This window comes from Ostrea edulis, chromosome 2, assembly GCF_947568905.1.
Source record: "Ostrea edulis chromosome 2, xbOstEdul1.1, whole genome shotgun sequence".
NCBI lineage: Eukaryota > Metazoa > Mollusca > Bivalvia > Ostreida > Ostreidae > Ostrea > Ostrea edulis.
This window is the reverse complement of record NC_079165.1, coordinates 65,040,571-65,060,950: the sequence shown is the minus strand read 5'-3', so window position 1 is coordinate 65,060,950 and position 20,380 is coordinate 65,040,571. Positions and strand designations below refer to the sequence as shown.

Genomic DNA, 20,380 nt, shown 5'->3' with positions numbered 1-20,380 from the left:
TTCGTGCCCATGGGAATTCCAACAGACTGTTGGAAGACCTGATCACCGAAGACTACGAAGATATATTTCCTTTTTCCATTATTGTTGATGAAGCAACTCTCTATGATGTCAAAAAGTCTAGTCTTTAATTTATCGTTAGGAATGGTCGTGTAAAGTGTTGAAAAGTCTTACGTTTTGATGTTGTTGATTTAAGAAAACTTTAGTGATTTCAAAATTATTAAAACTTCTTTAAAATTCTTTATAGTCCATTTTTGATTTACACCACTTCTGGCATATATTGTGGCACAATATGTTCGGAGTTTGTCCTTCACAGGTGTTAATATTTTCGTGAAGAGCAAAATTAGGGGCTTTGTAGAACATTTACTAGATCCAACAATGTATGCATGTTTGGAAAGGCTTTTCTGAAGTTTAGGAATCCAGTACATGTAGGTAAACCATATTCATTTTCATAACTGGGATATATAAATGTGTTGAAAACTGAAGCATGATTTTGAAGACCTCATCATTTGAAAGGACAGTTGAAATTAATGCCAAGTTCATATAAAGCACATCTGTAATAATAAGCCTCTCAAAGACAATGTTGTTACAAACTTTGTCAGCTGGGACCATTTCATTCTTTTTATGACAGTCATTTGATGTATACCATCCTATAAATTGTTTGACTTGAGAAGACCCCTGTTGCCCGAATCTCGGGGCTTTACTATTTTCTGTTTTTAAGCATTCTCAAGACATTATCACCTGCAATGGTGCTTATGTCTCTCAACTCATTCGATACGCAAGAGCATGTTCTACGTATGGTCAATTTTTAAATCAAGACAGGCTACTGACAAATAAGTTGATGTTATAGGAGTTTCAACAGTCACGTTTAAAACAGAATTTTACAAATTCTAGGGTCGTTATAATGATCTAGTTTGCCCAATACAACCTGTCACTGGGTCAAATCCTGTCTGACGTTTTTCATACAGATTGCTAGGCCCTTCTATACATACTAATTCTGACAGATTACTCTGTTTACCTGACCAAAATGAAGAACTCATGGCGGGTGTGCCCGGTGAACAGGGGATACTTACTCACTTCTGTTAATTTGAACAATGGAATTCACTGACCATGAATTGTGATTCAATCTCCACACGGACAAGTTAAATTCAGAGCCAAGAGATAAAATACACAAGCTCTTGCGATACAATACCACTGATTCCTCATTAAAGAATAAAAGACAAATGCATGACATAGTCTTAATTTAATAGAATAATGTAAAAGTATAAAATGTATATTCATATAATAAAAAAGTAATATATAGGACTTTGTATTTTGCAACAATTAAGGAATAGTTTAATCATTAAAAGTAAAATGTACATGTGTTCTGAATTATTGTCAAGTGCAATTGGGAAACTTCCTTAGATTACATGTAATATATTCACACAAATACGTTGCAAACTTCACAGTATAAAATGTTATTGCCTGTGCACACAACACTGATTAATTTGAGACACTAAAGTTCCTTACAGTTAGTGATTACATCCTCTCAATACTGTAGAATATTTTAAAATACCCAAATTGATACAAAATACTCCTACTGCTCTAATTCTTGATTAATGAAACATTTTGTCACCGACGGGGATTTCGATCATTTCTTAAGCACCATCATGTATTCTTTACATTAAAGAATATTTCTTTATCACATCAACTTATCATGCGTAGAATCCCCAGAGGAATATAGCGAGTGTCATCAAGAAGATGGCATTGAAGGTGGTGACTAACTTTTGAGTCTTCGTCTCATGGATGGAGTTCTGTTTTTCTTCCAGAACCCTCTTTTGCTCTTCTGTCATCTCTGCCGCTTCCTCCATTTTTTCTACCCCACAAATCCATTGTAAAGCAGTCTTGTAGATGGGTTGACCCTCCTCCACATGGGCTAAAAATGAAAAGCAGTAGACATCATAAATCAAATGTAAAATTCAAATGAACTCAAAGCACGTGTATTATCTTTTTTTAAATATCTGATCATGACCAATAGTCCACGACAGATGTGACTTGTCAACAGGGGGTTCTTACTCCTCCTAGGCACCTGGTCCCTCCTCTGGTTTTTCAGGAGTCTGCATTTACTCTGTTATCGATTTTGTATTCTTAATGGGATTTATGAAAATGATCTCTGTTCGTTATTGTCACTTTTCTCATTCACTTTATGATATCATCATCCTATGAACATTTATTCAAATGACTTACAAAAGTTTTTAAATGCAACTTTGTGACCCTTTTCGAGTTCCTTTTTGTCTTTTTCAGCGTCAATATCTTCCCTCTCAGCTGTATCGAAACGACTCCAGAAAGTAAGTCGATGGAGCTAAATGTGTAAAAATTTGAAAATTACACGATGATTGACATCCAAATGCGGCAAGTACAGAACAAACAACTTTTTAAAAAGTATTTTTGAATATTTTTATCCATTATTCGATGAATGTTTATCTAATTCAAAGTGATATATATATATATGTGTGTGTGTGTGTGTGTGTGTGTGTGTGTGTGTGTGTGTGTGTGTGTGTGTGTGTGTGAATGAATGATGTTTCATGGCCTTTTTCAGTTTAGAGCCAATCGTACGACCATGATTGCCGTATTACAATGCAAAACTTATCAAACGCGTTCAAATAAAGGCGGCATAGTTGTTTAATCAAATTGAATGATGAACTTTAAAGAAAAACACGCTTAAAACATCACATGCAAACAAAATGTAAACTTTGTAATTATTATAATGGCTAAAAGATCATTAAAAATCTTGTGACATACATGTCATGTAGTTACCAGACAAATTTTGATAACGTGTGTTACCTGTTCATAACGCGGTATTCATTCCAAGACAAACATTAAAAAAGATCATTCAATGCTGAAATAAAACACAAACCCAGTATTGCAACTTACGTGTTTTTCTGGTATCGGCGGTGTCAGAAGACTAATGACGATGGTAGAAATGAAGACAATGCCGAATAATATGATTCCAAAGTGAAGGTAATGGACCATCTTGATGACGTCTGGGCGCTCGTCCCCTGACTCTCCACAGGCCGGTACAGAGTAAGCGTACTCCCAGATAAATCTGGTCAGCCCAACAACCAGCCCAATCATCAGACCATAAAACGCACCCTAACAAACGTAATGATTAATTAGTATCCATCCAGTAGTGCAAGAGAATCATTTATAAATAGCTCAAGACACAAATATTATCCTTTCACACAATTTAAAGGTTCCTCATGGTTTACATCGTACACTTTTCAAAACTAGAAAATTGGACCAGAAAGGAATCCGCGATAAATCTGAAAATAGAAAGGGATCTTCCACTGTCTAATCCAAGTATTCAGTATTTTATGAAAATCTTCCCGAGGAGATTCAAGTTATCGCGTGCCAAAGAAAGCACTGACGGACGTACAGACATACAGATAGAATGATGACTATTGGAATCCGAGCATTACCTTTAAATTCTATGAAAATCTTCTCAAGTTATTGCATGAAATGGAGAGTGTTATTATCTTATTAATATTAAATATTTCTAAGTTCCATAACTCTGTAAAGACAAATCCGGTAAATCTATGAAAATGTATCCTAGGACACTGAAGTTATTGCATGCCATAGAAAGTGCTGATAGACGGACTTATAGACGGACGGACAGACAGGGTGATTACAATAGGCTGTCTGCCATATGGCACGGCCTCAAAGATATTTCAAAAGATGCATATTTTGAAATCCAAAAGCTATGTTACATCACCATTACAAGTGTCCGCCACTCTCGTGTAAGTGTCTATATATGTACTTTACCGGTTCGTTTGTTCGTTTCCAGAAGATTGCCAGGACGTAGACGGCACAGACCGGGGGAGCGAGGAACGAGGTGATGGCCTGTATATAGTGGAACAGTTCTGACACGTTCTGAACAATAGGGATCCAGGCAATGGAGATACCAACCAACGCCAATACACAAAACCTGCAGAAATACAATCTGAGTATCTATCCAAATATATCTTAGTCAGAAGCATCACTGCTTTTGGGTTAAAACATTGCAGTAGATGTCCAAATATGTTTGGTGGTTTTTCTTTAAAGTCAATTTGTATATTGACAGGTTGTCATAATGTAGTTTTATATTTACCCTAAAACCAGTTAAAAGAAATTCTGAAAATGACAAAAGTAGTAACGGGAATTGGCTAGTACAATGTCTGGATAAAGAACAAATTTTCAAAATACCATTCATTGTCTTCCGACCGTGATCTAAAATACACTTAATTTAAAGACAATTCTATATAGGCCAACTATTCGATGAAAACTTTCAGCAAACTTAAAAAATATCACAAAATAGAGCATATGGATATATAAGATTTAAAACAAAAATGTATCGGAAGATATTTGTGGACTAGCAAGTATTCTTCAGAATACAAAACAACCCTATGTTTTAGCTTCATCAAATCGATTCCATACCATCATTAAAACTTTTAATAAATAGTACGCAATTATAATTTCTACCTTCCGACAATCATGAGCTCTACGTCATTGGCGTGAGTGCGAATACGTTTGTAAATGTCAATGGTAAAAATGGTGCTGGTGCTGTTAAATATGGATGTCAGTGACGAAATAAGAGCAGACATCATCACAGAAAGCATCAGTCCTCTCAGCCCAGGCGGCATGACCTCAATAACCAGATCTGGGTAAGCTATGTTTGTACATCCGGCACGACTTCCGCATACAGATTCACAGACATCCGGTTCTGCGCAACCAACAGTGTCTGACAAAATAAACTTATGAATTACCAATAGCAAGTATTAAGATTAAATGTTCAAAACCATGAATAACAGAGTTGAAATGTATGAGGAAATTATTACGATTGAATTGACATTATGAAGGCAAATTGTTTTGAATAGAATTCAATTTGTACGATATATCCCTGTGAACTCGAGATAAAAGACACCATGGAGTCCTTCACATCTGCTTCGTACTTGGATATTTTTATTGAAAATGGATGTTAACGGCAAACTAACAAGTAACAACTCAACTTTATGACAAAGGGATTATTTCAGCTTCTCCATCGTCAACTTCCCATATTTACATATATATCTTTTAACGACCCGCTCGAGAAGTTTTCACTCATATGGAGACGTTCTCATATTCATGTAGCAATATTCCGTTATCACCTGCATGAAAGGTGAAGATAACGAATAGTGATCAATCTCATAACTTCTATAAGCAATACAAAATAGAGGGTTGGGCAAACACAGAACCGTGGATATCCCAGAGGTGGGATTAGGTGCCTAGGAGGAGTAAGTATCCCCTGTCGACCGGTCACACCCGCCCTGAGCCCTATATATCTTGATCAGGTAAACGGAGTTATCCGTAGTCAAAATCAGTGTGCCAAGAACGGTCTAACAATTGATATATAACACATCAGACAGTATTTGACCCAATGGTAGGTTGTATTGGCAAACTAGATCGTTATAACAACCATAGAATAGTCAGAGATAAGAATACTTTAAAGACACTTGGGCGTCACATACAGAGATCGCAAAACCAGTAAAGGAGTGAGGAAGAGAGTCAAACAAATCATTCAAAAGGCCCAATGGAAATCTTATCACCTCTATACAATACCCTATAATATCCTACGTGAATGGAAGTGTTATTGGTACATCACAAGGTTAACAGGACTTGCAATAATGATCTGGGTGTCCAGGACACTAGCTGTACAAGGAGGGAGAAGGGGAGAGGCTGAAGGAAATTAAAAAGACATGGGAAGACAGCAGGTCTGAGACAGAGCGGGGTTCTCAGGCAAAAAGAAAGCAGACGATGGCGGAATGTGGCTGACAGGTTATCTGTAGTACCATAACTCATCCAGACTGATGGACAAATGAGGAGAGGGATTCAGTATTGGTATGGACGTGTTACATATCACACACGGATTTCCTGTACTGTGCTTTTCATTTTGCAAGAATCTCAACTTTTTTTGTGAATATAGATTATTCGATGGAGAAAACATGCTTTCTTCGTTGTTTGTTTGTCTCATTTTATTTTTGCATGCTGCAGATTTGATTAAGTTCACACAAAATATTTTCAGAAATTTGTTTCCAGATAAAATGGATATTTAATTTGACAGTAAATCCTTAAATATTGTTTCTATAAATACAATGTGTTGGAAAGTTACCTGGGAAAATGATTCTTGAGATCATCCCCGGGAAAACAATGAGGAAGAGAGGTGTGAACTTCAGATAACCAGCCAAGATCGTTCCTGCTTTAGCATTGGCAATATTCTTGGCAGCAAGTGCTCTCTGGACAATAACCTACAAATAACATTAGTTATAGTTAACCCTGTCATAGGCATACACTGACTGTAATCGAACTCTTTCATTTGTATACTCGCCTGAATAAATTAAGCAGTTCAGCTGAAAATTGACCATACAATGAAGAAAATAAGTTAATACCCTTTAAGAAATGCCTACATATATCTGTCTTCAATATTCTATTATGCTTTGGGTATATATACGGGACGCTAAATGGGACTCCTGTGATTTTGTACTCAAAATCCGATTTTGTGTGGACAAAAATGACTTTAGTTCAACAAAAATGAGTTCAAGTTAACAAAATTGATAACAAATACAAAAATTATTTTTTCGATACAAAATTATCATTCAGTGGACAAAAGTCACTTTTGTCATGACAAAATTCATTTTTGTACACAAAATTTTATTTTGTGTCACAATTGAATTTTGTATACAAATAAGTTTTATTTGGAATCTGAAAATTAATTTGCATGCAAAACTGAGAAATATTCCAACAAAAATCAGTTTTGTGAGACAAAATTGAATTTTGTTAGACGAAATCGAATTTATCATAACAAAATCATGTTTTTATAAATCATAACTTCAATTACGTAATGACCAAAATAAATTTTGTTATATAAAATTATCTTTCAGTGGACAAAAATCATTTTTGTGCACAAAAGTCATTTTTGTCATGACAAAATTCATTTTTGTCACCTTTACTTGCAAGCTGCTCACCAATTTTGTTGAAACGCTTTCATTTAGCTTATTCTTTGGTAAAGGTTAGTCGGACTTGAAAGGTATGATAGTCAACAAATATTTGTTGAATATATACACGTAAATATTATGCTTATGATAATTCATGTGCCACTGAAAGAAAAAATTCATATATTTTCAAATACTTCAATCCAGATTCTTTGTAATATTTAGGTGTATATTCAACAAATTTGTTTACTATTTGTTTACTTTTTGTTTTTTGTCTGTGTGTGTGGTTTTTTTCTTTTCTTTTCTTTTTAAGATACACCGGGTATAAGAGTGTGTGTTTACCTGATCTGAACACCAGTACCAGACAGAAGAAATCGTCAGACCAAACATAATGCCTGGCCAAGGCAAGGAACCGTCATCGTATGACCTCACTAAGTTCATGGAGTTCGCTGGGGGTATTCCACATTTCCAGTAGGGGTCGCTAGCGTTTCCGTAATTCTGAAGTGTAGTGTTGGGGTAAGCCTCAAAAAATCTCCTCACAACCTCTTCATATCCACCAACACGAACAAAGCCTGCCCAAAGGTACGTGGACGAGGGTTAGAAAAACTAATCTGATTGTATGATAAGCACGATTCGGAGTACTGTGAACATTTTATTTCATCGATTCAGAATTTTTTTCTTTGAAAATCTACCAGATTGGTGTAGAGCACTGATACATATACATGGATATATATACATGTATATATATAATGTGTGAATATTCATTTTTCATTTAAATTCCAGAATCTCCATTATGAAAAATCTGGATTATAGTTTTGAGTTTTTACAATTTTGCAAGAATCTCAGCCTCTTTGTTTTAAGAATCTACATTATATCTAAGTACTTGTACAGCTTATGTACTTTGGTGAAAATAAGATTGGACAGTTTAGTTTGTTGAACTTACTCATAACCATAAGAATGAAAGCTCCGATAACCATTATAAGGACTTGGATTGAGTCGGTCCATATCACAGCAGTAAGTCCACCTTCATAACGAAAGAGTACAGGTATATATATTTCATCAGGTGTAAAGTTCATCAAACAAGTTCAATATTTCATTACTTTTTTACCTGTGATTGTAAACAATGCAGCTATGATGAGTAAGATGATAATGGCTAGGTAGAGATCAAAGCCCTTAAAGGTTCGAAGGATGAAAAGGGCCCCAGAAAACAAATCGGCCTGGAAAAAATAGTTATAATAATAGGTGACAAATTATGTGTTCACGAAAGAATTATAAAGAACCACCTCTCTCTCTCTCTCTCTCTCTCTCTCTCTCTCTCTCTTATAAAATAATATATAGATTGTAGGCGAAGAAATATTATACAATTATTAATTAAAGATGCGTTCTTACAGATATTTTGGTGAAGACATAGAGCAGTAAAGCCAACACGGACAGGTATACACGAATTCTATGTCCACCAAATCTCTTTTTTAGGTATTCCGGCATGGTGAAAACCTGAAAATATCATAGACAGTTTGATCAAAACGTTATGCAAATCAACGATCAAGTGATGAATAAGGTGTCAAATACTATATGAAAACCTTTTTTATGATTAGGCTTGATTTGACTTTGATCTCGATTTTCATGCTGCTTCAGAAAAATGGCATTAAATACAAAAAAAAAATTGGACAGAAAAAGTGTATATGGATAAAGACAAAATCCAGTATATTAAAGATAAATCCAAGTGTTTTAATTCTATTTTTAAAATTAATTATGTACCCTTCAAACAATTGAGAATCACAGTAACGTCTTTATGAAAACACATGCTTTTGTAAATTATATTCCAATTTTTTTTTTCTTTGGGGGGGGGGGGGGATCATTTAATTGTTTTCTATACTAGACTGGGATGTACATGCATATCAAAATAAACATTCTTAGAATCAAACAGCTGATTATGATTGATAAACAATCTGTCATTTTGTAGATTTTGATGTGGATTTAGCCAATCAAATGACTTTAAAGAGGGTGTAGAAATATGCGTGTAGGTAAATGTATGTACAATACAAATGTATGTATACCTCAGATACTTACACCAGCTGCCACGTAAACGGGGACAAACAGCCACCCCAGCATCATCAAGATAAAGATAGCCTTTAATGATAAAATACTTTTATTAAATATTTCAAAGGGTGTAGCAAGGTAGTACATGTATTTATCTTGCGATTAATAAGATGGATTTTGAATAATTTACAATAGCTAAAATTGTTTACGTTTAACTCGAAGACGGCCACACCTATCCCATTGGAGGCCCCGGATCCCGCCAGACCGACGAAATGACCACTTCCGATGTTACTGGCGAACAGAGACAGTCCAACCTATAAAGACAAAAGGTCAGATTACATTGCATTCATTCAATCAAATTTTAAAAAATATGTATTTTGTTAATAATCCATGGCGCAATAGACGTCGTAATGAAATTATTAGTCATATATTGAAAATAATGATTATTCATGCTATAGATTGGAATTACATTGCGTGAAGAATAATGAAGTTAGGACTAAGTATTTCAGTGGTGGTCCTTGCCCATGAAAGCTAGTTAGCTACTATGATTTTTAGGTCACCTGAATTCATTCAGGTGACCTATTCCTATCTGTTTTTGTCCGTCGTCGTTCGTCGTGTGTTAACATTTGAACATTTTCAGCTTCTTCTCCGAAACCCCTGAACCAATTTCAACCAATTTTGGCATATAGCATCTGTGGGTGGAGGGGAACAAAAATTGTGAAATTCGTGGTCCCTGCCCCCCTGGGGCCTGAGGGGTGGGGCAAAAACCATCAAAATGAGTGTAATTTTAAAAAATCTTCTTCTTTACTCCTGGACATCAAGAAGCCAAACTGTGGGCATAATTATAATGAGCGTTGAGCCCTCTACCAAAATTGTGAAATTCATGGCTCCTGGGGCAGGGGTTCTTGTGTTAGGGTGGGGCTCTATTGGTCATATAGTGAAAATGTAGAAATTCTTTGAAAATCTTCTTCTCTGTCTCTGGGTATTAAGTAGACAAACTAATAGCATGGTAATGATGAGCAAGGATTCCTCTTTATACCCCCCGCAACAAGTTGTGGGGGGGGGGGGGGGGTATATTGGAATCGGGTTGTCCGTCTGTCCGTCCGTCCGTCCGTCTGTAGACGCAATGGTTTCCGGGCTCTAAAGCATTATCCTTTCCACCTACCGTCACCATATCATATATATGGACTACCCATGGGATGAAGATGTTCCCTATTGATTTTGGGGTCAAAAGGTCAAAGGTCAAGCACACTGGACATCGAAGTAGCAATATGGTTTCCGGGCTCTAAAGTGTTATCCTTTCCACTTACAGTCACCATATCATACATATGGACTACCCATGGGATGAAGATGATCCCTATCGATTTTGGGGTCAAAAGGTCAAAGGTCATGCGCACTGGACATTGAAGTAGCAATATGGTTTCCGGGCTCTAAAGCGTCATCCTTTCCACCTACAGTCACCATATCATACATATGGACTACCCATGGGATGAAGATGTTCCCTATCGATTTTGGGGTCAAAAGGTCAAAAGTCATGCGCACTGGACATCGAAGTAGCAACACTCAGAAAAGAGGTAGTTTATACCTATTACCAACACCCTTTGGGAGATTGGGGTAAGCGGGGGGTATTCTTAGTGAGCATTGCTCACAGTACCTCTTGTTAAAAATTGTGAAATTCATGGCCCCTGGATCAGGGGTTCTGGTGCTAGGGTGGGGCTCTATAAGTCATATAGTGAAAATGCATTATTTCTTTGAAAATCTTCTTCTCTGTCCTTGGGTATTAAGTAGACAAACCAATAGCATGGTTATGATGAGCAAGGATGCCTCTTTCAAAATTGTGAAATTCATGGCCCCTGGGTCAGGGGTTCTGGTATTAGGGTGGGGCCCTATTGATCATATAGTGAAAATGCATTTTATTTCTTTGAAAATCTTCTCCTCTGCTGCTGGGTATTAAATAGACAAACTAAGTATAATAATTGTATGATAATGATGATCAAGGATGCTTCTTTCAAAACTGAAATTTATGGCCCCTGGGTCAGGGGTTCTGGTGCAAAGGCGGGGCTGACCACATAGCTATTCAATGTTTCTTCCATCCAAAAATAAAATTCTTATATTTAAACACAAACCTAATTCAAACATTGGAAGGTTGTTACATGATACTCAGGTGACCTATAAGGCCCCAGGGCCTCTTGTTTAAAATAGCCATTGCGTCTTAATGTACACCCAATCCTACGTTCCACCCATATATTAAGGAAAGATACTCATCGATATCTGTACTTTGAAAGTAGATAGAAAAATATTGTGGAAGCATATATTAAGGAAAGACACTCATTGATATCTGTACTTTGAAAGTAGATAGAAAAATATTGTGGAAGTAGTTTCCTAGTTTCGGGTGGATTTTTTTTTACCGGTATCCAGTGCATGTTTCGTCCTGCCAGAAAGTATCCTCCCACGCTCCCCCTGTTTTTGCATGACGACTGTAATGTAGACAAATACAAATTAAAATTACACGTGTGTATTAACTTTAGATCTGAAGGAAGCGACTGAAGCGATTTATTTCATCACATTATAAAAGATCATTCGGTCAAGATGTCGATGATAAAAGTTAAAAAGAAATGTCCAGGGCATAACTTTGCAATGGAGAAACTTAAAATAATGATTACCAGTATTCCTTTTGATCACAGAACACTTCTGGTTTTTGTTGCCTGATACTACAATGTGACTGTTAGAGGGATTAGTTTATGGGGTTAACGTTCCTATGTTAAAATGAAAACCATATAGTTCTCATTTAAAGTTGACAACCAACATTTGGACCTTTACGCAAGGATAAGAGCAATATTCTAGCCTTGACTGTTTTATGTAAACAAGATTCGAGCCATTTTTGTGTTTACAAACAAACTAGTGAAATGTTAATTTTGTAATTTAAAGCATATCCTAAATTTGCGCAGATACAAAATTTAACTTTTGAATGACACATTTTATCTAAAGAATACATTAAATGTGATATGCATGTATATCATACATTTAAATCGATAGTCACACATTTTCAAAACTTTGTAAACAATAACATACCACAAACAAATAATACCCTCTCTATAACGAGCTTCTGTCATAATATATACAAGTTTCAGTTTTTGGGATTAGACAGTAGACTTTGATCGGTAAAAGCGAAAAACAAAATTTTGGGGGAAATTGTGAATCTCTCCGAGATGTATTTTAACTGCAGTTTATTGAATGAACATGTGTCTGCTTACGGTTTTTGCGCTGTAAGGCAGACCGAGCTTGCGAGTTCTGCATCCGCCCAAAGACCTAGAGAGGACAATTTGTTCCCGATATTCATCCAAAGTCCTAGCTTTCGTTATATTTTTTCTAATTATATTTGTATTTCTAGCTCAAGAAGTGCACATTCAGCTATATTTTCGGTAGAAGACCTAGTGTTTATGTCGATTATTATTACTATTTTATTACTACATGTATTTGTAAGCAGATATGACGTCACATAAAAATAGTTCCTACTCCTTTAGAGGGTGATTTTTTCTGGCTCAGTAAACTAAGTTTTTGGAAAAGGTTGAATAAACGAAGACACAGATTTCATGAATATCTCAAAATAAATGATTTTTTTGTGTAAAACAGTTCAAAGTGTGCATTATCCTAATGTGTAACAGCTGGCTATTGTGTTTGATTTACTCTGTTTGTATATTGTTCCTATTGAGAATTAATACTCGTGTGGAGACGTCACCTGCTTTTGGTGTAGGGCGACAAATTCAGACCTACGCATGGCGCCCAGAGCCGTTATGCACAGTGGGGGTTCTTTATCCTGCCAACGCCTACTGTGACATAGGACTTCCGTTTCTAAAGTCCTTTCCGAAAGCACTGTGCTAATATTCGGCGAAAGAGCCGTATGTTAAACGATCGAGAATCGATTGTGTATTGATTAACGTCCCTCTCGAGAATTTTTCTGGTGAAGCGCTGCAAATTTAGACCTATGTTCGCGCGCTTACGACTTTGAGTAGGGAGGGATCTTTATTGTGTTTTAATGAAATTATGTCAGGGAGTAATGTTAAAGACCTTAAAAACCTGTGTACGTTTATTTTCAAGTAGTGATGGGCAATCGGGAAAAAATTAATCGATGATCGGATTAATCGGATGTACCTTTTCGATTGATTAATCGAAAAATAATCGAATTTTAATTATTTCAAATTCATGGCATAAATATATTAAATTTACTTTATATGTTTTACCCTAGATATTAAGTTATTTAGAATAAAATCATTAGATTGATTGTATCTTGTTTAACGTCTCTCTTGAGAATTTTTCACTCATATGGAGACGTCCAAAATCATTATTAGATATTTGAAGTTAATAATCCTATACTTTCGATTTTATTTTCCCGGGATAGGGATAGATCTCGACTTTTGTTGTTCTTATGGGATCCGGGTTAGAATAGAGCCTCATTACCCCTTGTTTGTTGTAAGAGGCAAAATCCGAGGCCCCGTGTCAAGCGCCAAGCATAGGCCTAAGTTTTGCAGGCCTTTACCGGCAATGGTGACGTCTCCATGTGTGTGAAAGATTCTCAAAAGAAACATTAAACAATATTCAATCTTATCGGACGATTCAGCTTCGTCAGCCATTTTTGATTTTAGATAAGTCGCGGCAGGAATATTCGTATTATCAACAAAAATAAATAAATAAATAAAATACAGACGTCGGCGATTTTCAATTTTCAAAATGACAATCGATTATTCACATCGTTTCAGTTATAGCGACCGACAACCGAAAGTCGGTGACAATCGGTACATCACTATTTTCAAGATATACAAATTGGTCTGTTCTCCTTAACACACAATTTTCAAATTTTTGTACAAATTTATGTATATATTTCATTATGTTTATTTGCATATTCATATACATTCCTCTGACGCTACTTTTATTGATACATGTACATGAAAATTCTGTATTGTGCCTCATGTACCACTTCCATTGTGGTTTTAGCAAATAAAATGAATGAACGTCACACCTGCTGTGACACGAAGTCTTGGTTTTGACAGTCTTATTCAAAGGATTTAGTCGCCTCTTACAACAAGCAAAAGGTACTGAGGTCCCTTTCTAACCCGGATCCCCGCGAAATTTAATTTAAGCCTCTCGGTTTCGATTGCATCTTGTTTAACGTCTGAATTTTTCACTCGTATGGAGACGCCACCAAGACCGGTGAAGATAAAGGGCTTCAAATTTAGGCCTTTGCTCGGCGCTTACGGCCATTGAGCAGTGAGGGTTCTTTAGCGTGCCACCCCTAGTGTGACACAGGGCATCCGTTTTTAAGGTCATTTCCGAGGACCCGTGACATGCACACCTGATGCCGAGCGTTTGGCGATGGAACTGTCACTACCTGTTTTAATAATGACTTAGGTCTGTCGCGGCCGGGATTCGAACCTCATCCTTCTGTGTGCGGGGCGAACGCCCTAACCTCTAACCTCGGCGGTTCCCAGTTGCGAAGCGACGTCTTTTACCACAACGGTCTAGGATACCACGACCGGTATATTCTGTTTGAGACCAATCTCCTGTTAATACTTAATGGTGTTGAGGTTACCCCCACATTGTGTTACTCCTTCATTCCATCATACAATGAAACCCATATTGAATCATAACTATTTCATACTTAGAAAATGTATATTTAGTAACGCGACATAACCAGAGGAGGGTCGAAGTTACTTTATAAAAGCGAAATCCACAAAGTTTCGTGGTTACAAATAAAAGTTCAAGGTCACTGGAATGATCGAAGTTTCGAAATTTCTTTTAAACGAGACTTACGGTACATTCTAATCCAATTGACTGAAGATTTTGCGTACAAGATATGATTTGCATGTAAATTTTGTCAGAGCATGAATGATGCCAGTTAAAAAGTCCTTGATTCTTACTGGTTTAGGTCATTCGAGGGGAAACTGAAATTTCTTGCATATGATTTAATATTCGGTGCAAGGTGTTGAAAAACAGTGCATTTCTGGTTTAAGAATTGTTTTTACGAGCACAATCAATGTATCTTACAGTGGAACTATAGCGGCATTCTATATTCATCATACTTAGTCACATAATAGTCCACAATGTCCATTGTATCTATCTAACAACGCAATTGAGAAAAAAAGGCGCGTCTTTTTACCGTCAGAACTCGAAATTTATCAGATACACAAATGACTTTGGGCCACATACTCGTCGATAATCCATCATTCCCGATATCTGTATACACACAATGTTATCTAGGAACGTAACTAGGAAGTAAGTCCGGTATATTGAAAAAGTTTACTACCATTTATAAAATTTAACGTAGTCTGAAATTTCTCAGTTCACATGAGGTCATAGGTAACCGACAAAACACGTCTGAACTCTGAATGTCTAAATGCATGTTGTAATGCGTTTATATTGTCAACTTACTGATATATTGAAATTATGAATTCAGAGTCATGAGTAATATAAGTTCCGGTGCGTAATATGCACAGTCAATCTTATTAATAAAAGTATTTAACGCAATATCACGACGTTGTTCTTTGCATATTTAATTCATAAACATTTAAGAAGACAAAATTTATCTAAATTTTCGGTCTGGACACCTGTATAGTCAAATTTTGTACATTAAATGTTCTGTATCTAAACTCTGAAAACTGTATACTGTACAAATTATTAATTTCGTATTTGAGCTTTAAATACACTTCAATTGTTGAAATGTAAGGAATTCGATATTACACTGCAGGTTTATATCAACATATGTACATTTAGAATATGCTAATGTAAAACTCTATATATTTTTCAGAAAGTGTAAAGAATGTTGGACATCTACTCGAACATATAAATCTGTAGAAGTATAGCTGTCGCATTTTGAAGTAGGAACAGTTAGATTTTAAAGTCGCATTTTCTTTGTCTGGTGAATGACTCATTTGTTTGCAAAAAGATCATTTAAACAGCCTTCACATCCATAGACCACAAACAAGGATGATCTACACAAAACTTTTACTTCAATGTCATATGTCGTGTAATTGTGCAGATTTTAAATATATGTATACATGTGTATATCAAGACAGCGTAGTGTTTCCATATCAAAGACACATAATAAATAGAAGCCCGTTATTGTCTGTAGGGGTACCCCGTCTCTAGCAGGTGTCGGGTTTCATTCACTTTAACTATCATATTTGAATTCGGGGTTCTTTAATTGTCATCTCGGCACGTAGTTCCAATGATCGAGTCACCCTCAGTGTGACCGACACTAAAATGGCTGGATTCAATGAGATTTTTTATTTTCTATTGGAAAATTATTGTCATTCATCCCGCTACGAGTCTCTTTCAACAGCACTGCCCGAAGTGGTGTCTTTCCCCCAAACATTATTTAGAAATAAAATTTGTTATTCGGCACTGAAAGTTGAATGATAAAACGCCCGTTTAACATACGTGCAGAGCATTCTGTGACGTTACCCTTACCCAGAAGATACCTGTGATCTCTTGTGAATTTATGTACCACATATATGTAAATTGTCAAACAGTTAAAGAGTAGCAAAGATCTATAAAGTGTGTGTTTTGGATCGTTCAAATCCCTTATTTAAAGACCATAAACATATCTTATGCCGTGCTTTTTTCTTCCCCCATGCATATTTATACAATGTTCAATATGCGCAGTTTGCAAAGTCATAGCTATCAAATTATAAACAAAGATGCGAAAATCTTAAATCTTATCAGAATAAATTTTATCTATTAAGAATTTGCTATCTGAAGAGAACATCAATCGCTGATTTCAATCGTATAAAATATTGGTATTTTACTTACTATTATTCCCACCGCAATGACAACGACAAAATACCCAATGATGACCAAGACATCTCCCCATTCCAACTCTGTATCCCCCACCGCCATCTCGGGTCCTGTCCGGAATTACTGTAACAATCCCCGATCAGCCTCTGACGGAGTGATCTGTATATACATACACCTGTAATTTTTTAAACAGGTATTCCGAAGGTTGACGCCACAGAAAAGCTAGTTGCGTGAATCAGAGCGTATCTGAACTGGTGAAGGTGGGCAAATTTTAAGACGCGTCTTGCAAATAAAATGGATGATTAATCATAGAAAAAAAGTAAATACACTGTATATTTAGTTTTTAATTCGCCAGAAAATTAATTTTCACTCATCTTAACTGTATAATATCTTCGCATTGCTACCGGTACCTTTTTAATAACTGGCAAATGCGTCTTTATAATCAGGTATAAGGTTTTTTTTTACAGCTCAAATGATCAAACATCAGCAAAACAAGAAATGCTATTTAGTACGGTTTGTTTGATATAAACGTACATGCTAAGCAATGCATATTAAACGTTTTCGCCGCTTAGTAGTTAGGTCACGTCAGATTTATTAGTGCAGAGCCATGAGTTTGCATACATAGAACATCTTTACACACATACTGTGTATTATGGAACATACTGACATTTTAGTACTGAAGGCCTATACCCTGTGTATGGACACTGACTCTGTTTATACAAATCAAACTGGAATATAACCCCACAAGTTTAATTTCCCCACAGAATCTGTCACTGTGTACACATGTAGTTGCAGACTTCGAGTACACAATTCGCCTGTAAGTCAAAACATGACTGAAATATGACCAAATCAATCAAGTAATCAATTTGCCCGTCAGCCAAATATTTTCTCGCTTAGATAATTATGGCAAAGAAATAATAGGAATTTATATTTGACATACATTTTCCGAATAAAATGCCATCTTTGCAAGAAAAGAACATTTGATGCTTATACTATTGGAGGGTTTGGTATGTAAAAGAACCATTACCATTCAAAAATTTTTTTTTTAGTTTCTCGTAGAAAAAAATACTCTGATAATTCTGGCCAAAAAAAAAACAATTCACAATTTACCCATTCTTTTCCTTTTATTTTAAGATGTCGTAAATCTATTTTATGATTCACTCAATTCAATCCCGGTGTGAAGCGTTCTATGTTAGCGGAGATAGCTTTAATGGATATAGTATAGAAATGGAACACAGGTGGGTATAGCAGACTTTGACCAGGTTCAGATTTAATATCCAGATTCAGACACCTCAAATTTTTGTATATACAGTGGTCAGTTTGGATTTGTTTGTTAGAATGTGACTCGATTGACGAGAATATTTTAAGACGTAGTTAATTTCGAAAGAGACCGAGCTCCCCACCATGGCCATATCACTCGTTCATTTCAACCACCTTGGATGCATTTGATATCTTCACCTTTCATTCATGTACCGGTAAAACTATTGAGTTTTAGAATCTGGATTCGGTTTGAAAATGCCAAATATATTCTAATATCACAGATTCACAATCCAAATTTGGTTTAGGTATATTCAAACATATTCGATTTTTGTTAAATGATGATTCTGCCTTTAAAAAAATAGTTTACCTGAGCTGAAAGCAGAAGTGAGCTTTTCTGATCAAAGATCTCTCTCGATCGATCGAACCGCTAGGCCAATTTCGACCAAAGGATTTTCAGTAAAGGGGACTTTCTACAAATTAAAGGGCATTCTTTTTCCAAGGGGGATACGCAAAGAAAGTGCACACTATTCTGTAAGATAATTGGCAAATTTAGAGCACCTGGTGTTTTCTGTAGGATACGGCACAAATGATTCCTCAACTCAAGAGATCACGAAAATACGTCTAGTTGTATACTTTGAAACCCCAACACGAAACCAACCCAAAGATTACCATTACCCGGTAGTAATTATTTATGGAGCACCTAATGAGGATATCATCAATTCAATTATTGTACACTTTAATGAGAGGAATTATTGATTTGATGCGCGCATAAAACAATTTCTGCGCGCAATAATTTAATTGATGCGCGCATTGATTCAATCGATGAGAGCAATAATTGATCTAATGCGCGTATCAATTTAATTACTGCTCCCATCAATTCAAATTATAAGCGCATGAATGTGGTGGAATTATTGCTCGCAGGATTTAATTTGGAGCTCAGTATAAATGATTTGATGATCTCTTTAATTTTATTGAAGATATCTTTAATCATTTACAACGCCTTTGTATAAGGGATTAATGCGAGCATCAATTCTTTTAAAGAAAGTAACAATTCAATGAAAGAGATCGTTAATATATTGAATGGAATATATCTCTAGATAGATAGTTACTCTCTCAAAAATAATTATTGTGCGCATCAATTGAATTAATGATATCATTAATTCAATTGAAGAGAGCAATAATTCATTATTGCACACATTGAATGAAATGATGCGCGGTGCAATTAAAGAGAGCAATTATTGTGAGTATTAATTGAATTGATTTGACAGTGCATTCATTGAATTATTGTTCTCTCAACTGAATTGTAGCGCGCATCAATTCAATTGTTGATATCATCAATTCATTTGAAGAGAGCAACAATTCAATTATAGCGCTCATCAATTCAGTAGAATAATTAATGATATTATCAACCATTCAATTAATGCACGCAATAATTGAAAATTGAAGATAAAATAAACTATTGGAAGATATCTTTAATTGAATTGTTGTTCGCATCAAATGAATTGATGATATTTTCAAATAATTAAATATATCTTCAATTATTTGAGATTATGTTAATTTGGCGCTCCATAATGATTGTGGAAGTATAAGTCTTCAACTGAGTTGTTGGTTTCAAAGTGAGCAACTTTACGTCTTCTTGTCAAGTGTCCTACATTGCATTTCTTCTTTGTACAAAAATGGTATACACCTTAAGTTATATTTAATCACTTCGACTCTATATGTCAACAATTGAACTCCAAATGTAAAGATATATTCTTAGTATTGAAACTACTGCATACGTTTCATGTAATTATTCTTGTTATGTGTGGAAAAGGTAAAACACAACATTTCAAATTTCGCAGGAAAATATTGTTAAAAATCACTACTACATATATTTTAATGACGTACAGCGTAAATCAGTATATCTAAGATTGCACCTCTAGATTTATGAGATGTGTCACAATTTTACAGTACCTTGTGCGCTGAAAGTTCAGAAGCATACTTATAAAGTCAATTAAATTCGTTGAAGAGGAAGAATAGAATACCTGGGTAGCATGGTATGCAATTTAGCGAAGTGAAAGGAAATTATTACGAACTGCGAAAAATAAAGACGACTACTAGCTGTCATGTTGACTCTTTGGTTATAATAACCTTTAGTCGTGAAACAAACTCTAAACCGTATATAGTAACGCAGAAAACAAGCTGAAACAAATACCAGACTGAAGCTAACAGCCTTAATAAGCCCGTAGAAGGTACACCATTATGTAGCAGCCACAAAGGAAAATTATCAAAGGACCGAGAGTACTCACAGAAAAATATTTAATTTGAAA

General features: G+C 35.6%; 1 protein-coding gene across 3 annotated transcripts; it reads right to left on the bottom strand.

Annotated features, from left to right (window-relative positions):
• Window positions 1-1,225: 1,225 nt before the first annotated feature.
• Window positions 1,226-17,123, bottom strand: LOC130052311 (sodium/glucose cotransporter 4-like). Of its 3 annotated transcripts, none has more exons than XM_056156794.1 (14): window positions 16,827-17,123; window positions 11,429-11,497; window positions 9,230-9,334; window positions 9,051-9,110; window positions 8,370-8,474; window positions 8,089-8,197; window positions 7,924-8,004; window positions 7,323-7,552; window positions 6,161-6,296; window positions 4,495-4,753; window positions 3,799-3,961; window positions 2,911-3,129; window positions 2,224-2,338; window positions 1,226-1,912 (listed from the first exon to the last, which is right to left on the bottom strand). In XM_056156794.1, exons 1-14 carry the CDS (start codon window positions 16,911-16,913, stop codon window positions 1,692-1,694), a joined length of 1,959 nt encoding a protein of 652 aa, XP_056012769.1. In that variant the 5' UTR covers window positions 16,914-17,123; the 3' UTR covers window positions 1,226-1,691. The 3 variants fall into 3 exon arrangements, with proteins under 3 accessions (XP_056012769.1, XP_056012770.1, XP_056012771.1); XM_056156795.1 differs by lacking the exon at window positions 16,827-17,123 and adding an exon at window positions 12,760-13,656; XM_056156796.1 differs by lacking the exon at window positions 16,827-17,123 and adding an exon at window positions 11,684-12,692.
• Between the last annotated feature and the right edge of the window lie 3,257 nt (window positions 17,124-20,380).

Excerpts from the sequence above, each read along its gene's own strand:
- LOC130052311 (XM_056156794.1), bottom strand. The coding sequence starts at position 16,913 with ATGGCGGTGGGGGATACAGAGTTGGAATGGGGAGATGTCTTGGTCATC. Across the intron at positions 8,198-8,369 it reads ATGTCTTCACCAAAATATCT|GCCGATTTGTTTTCTGGGGC; the intron begins GTAAGAACGCAT and ends TATTTTTTCCAG. Across the intron at positions 3,962-4,494 it reads GAGCTCATGATTGTCGGAAG|GTTTTGTGTATTGGCGTTGG; the intron begins GTAGAAATTATA and ends GTATTTCTGCAG.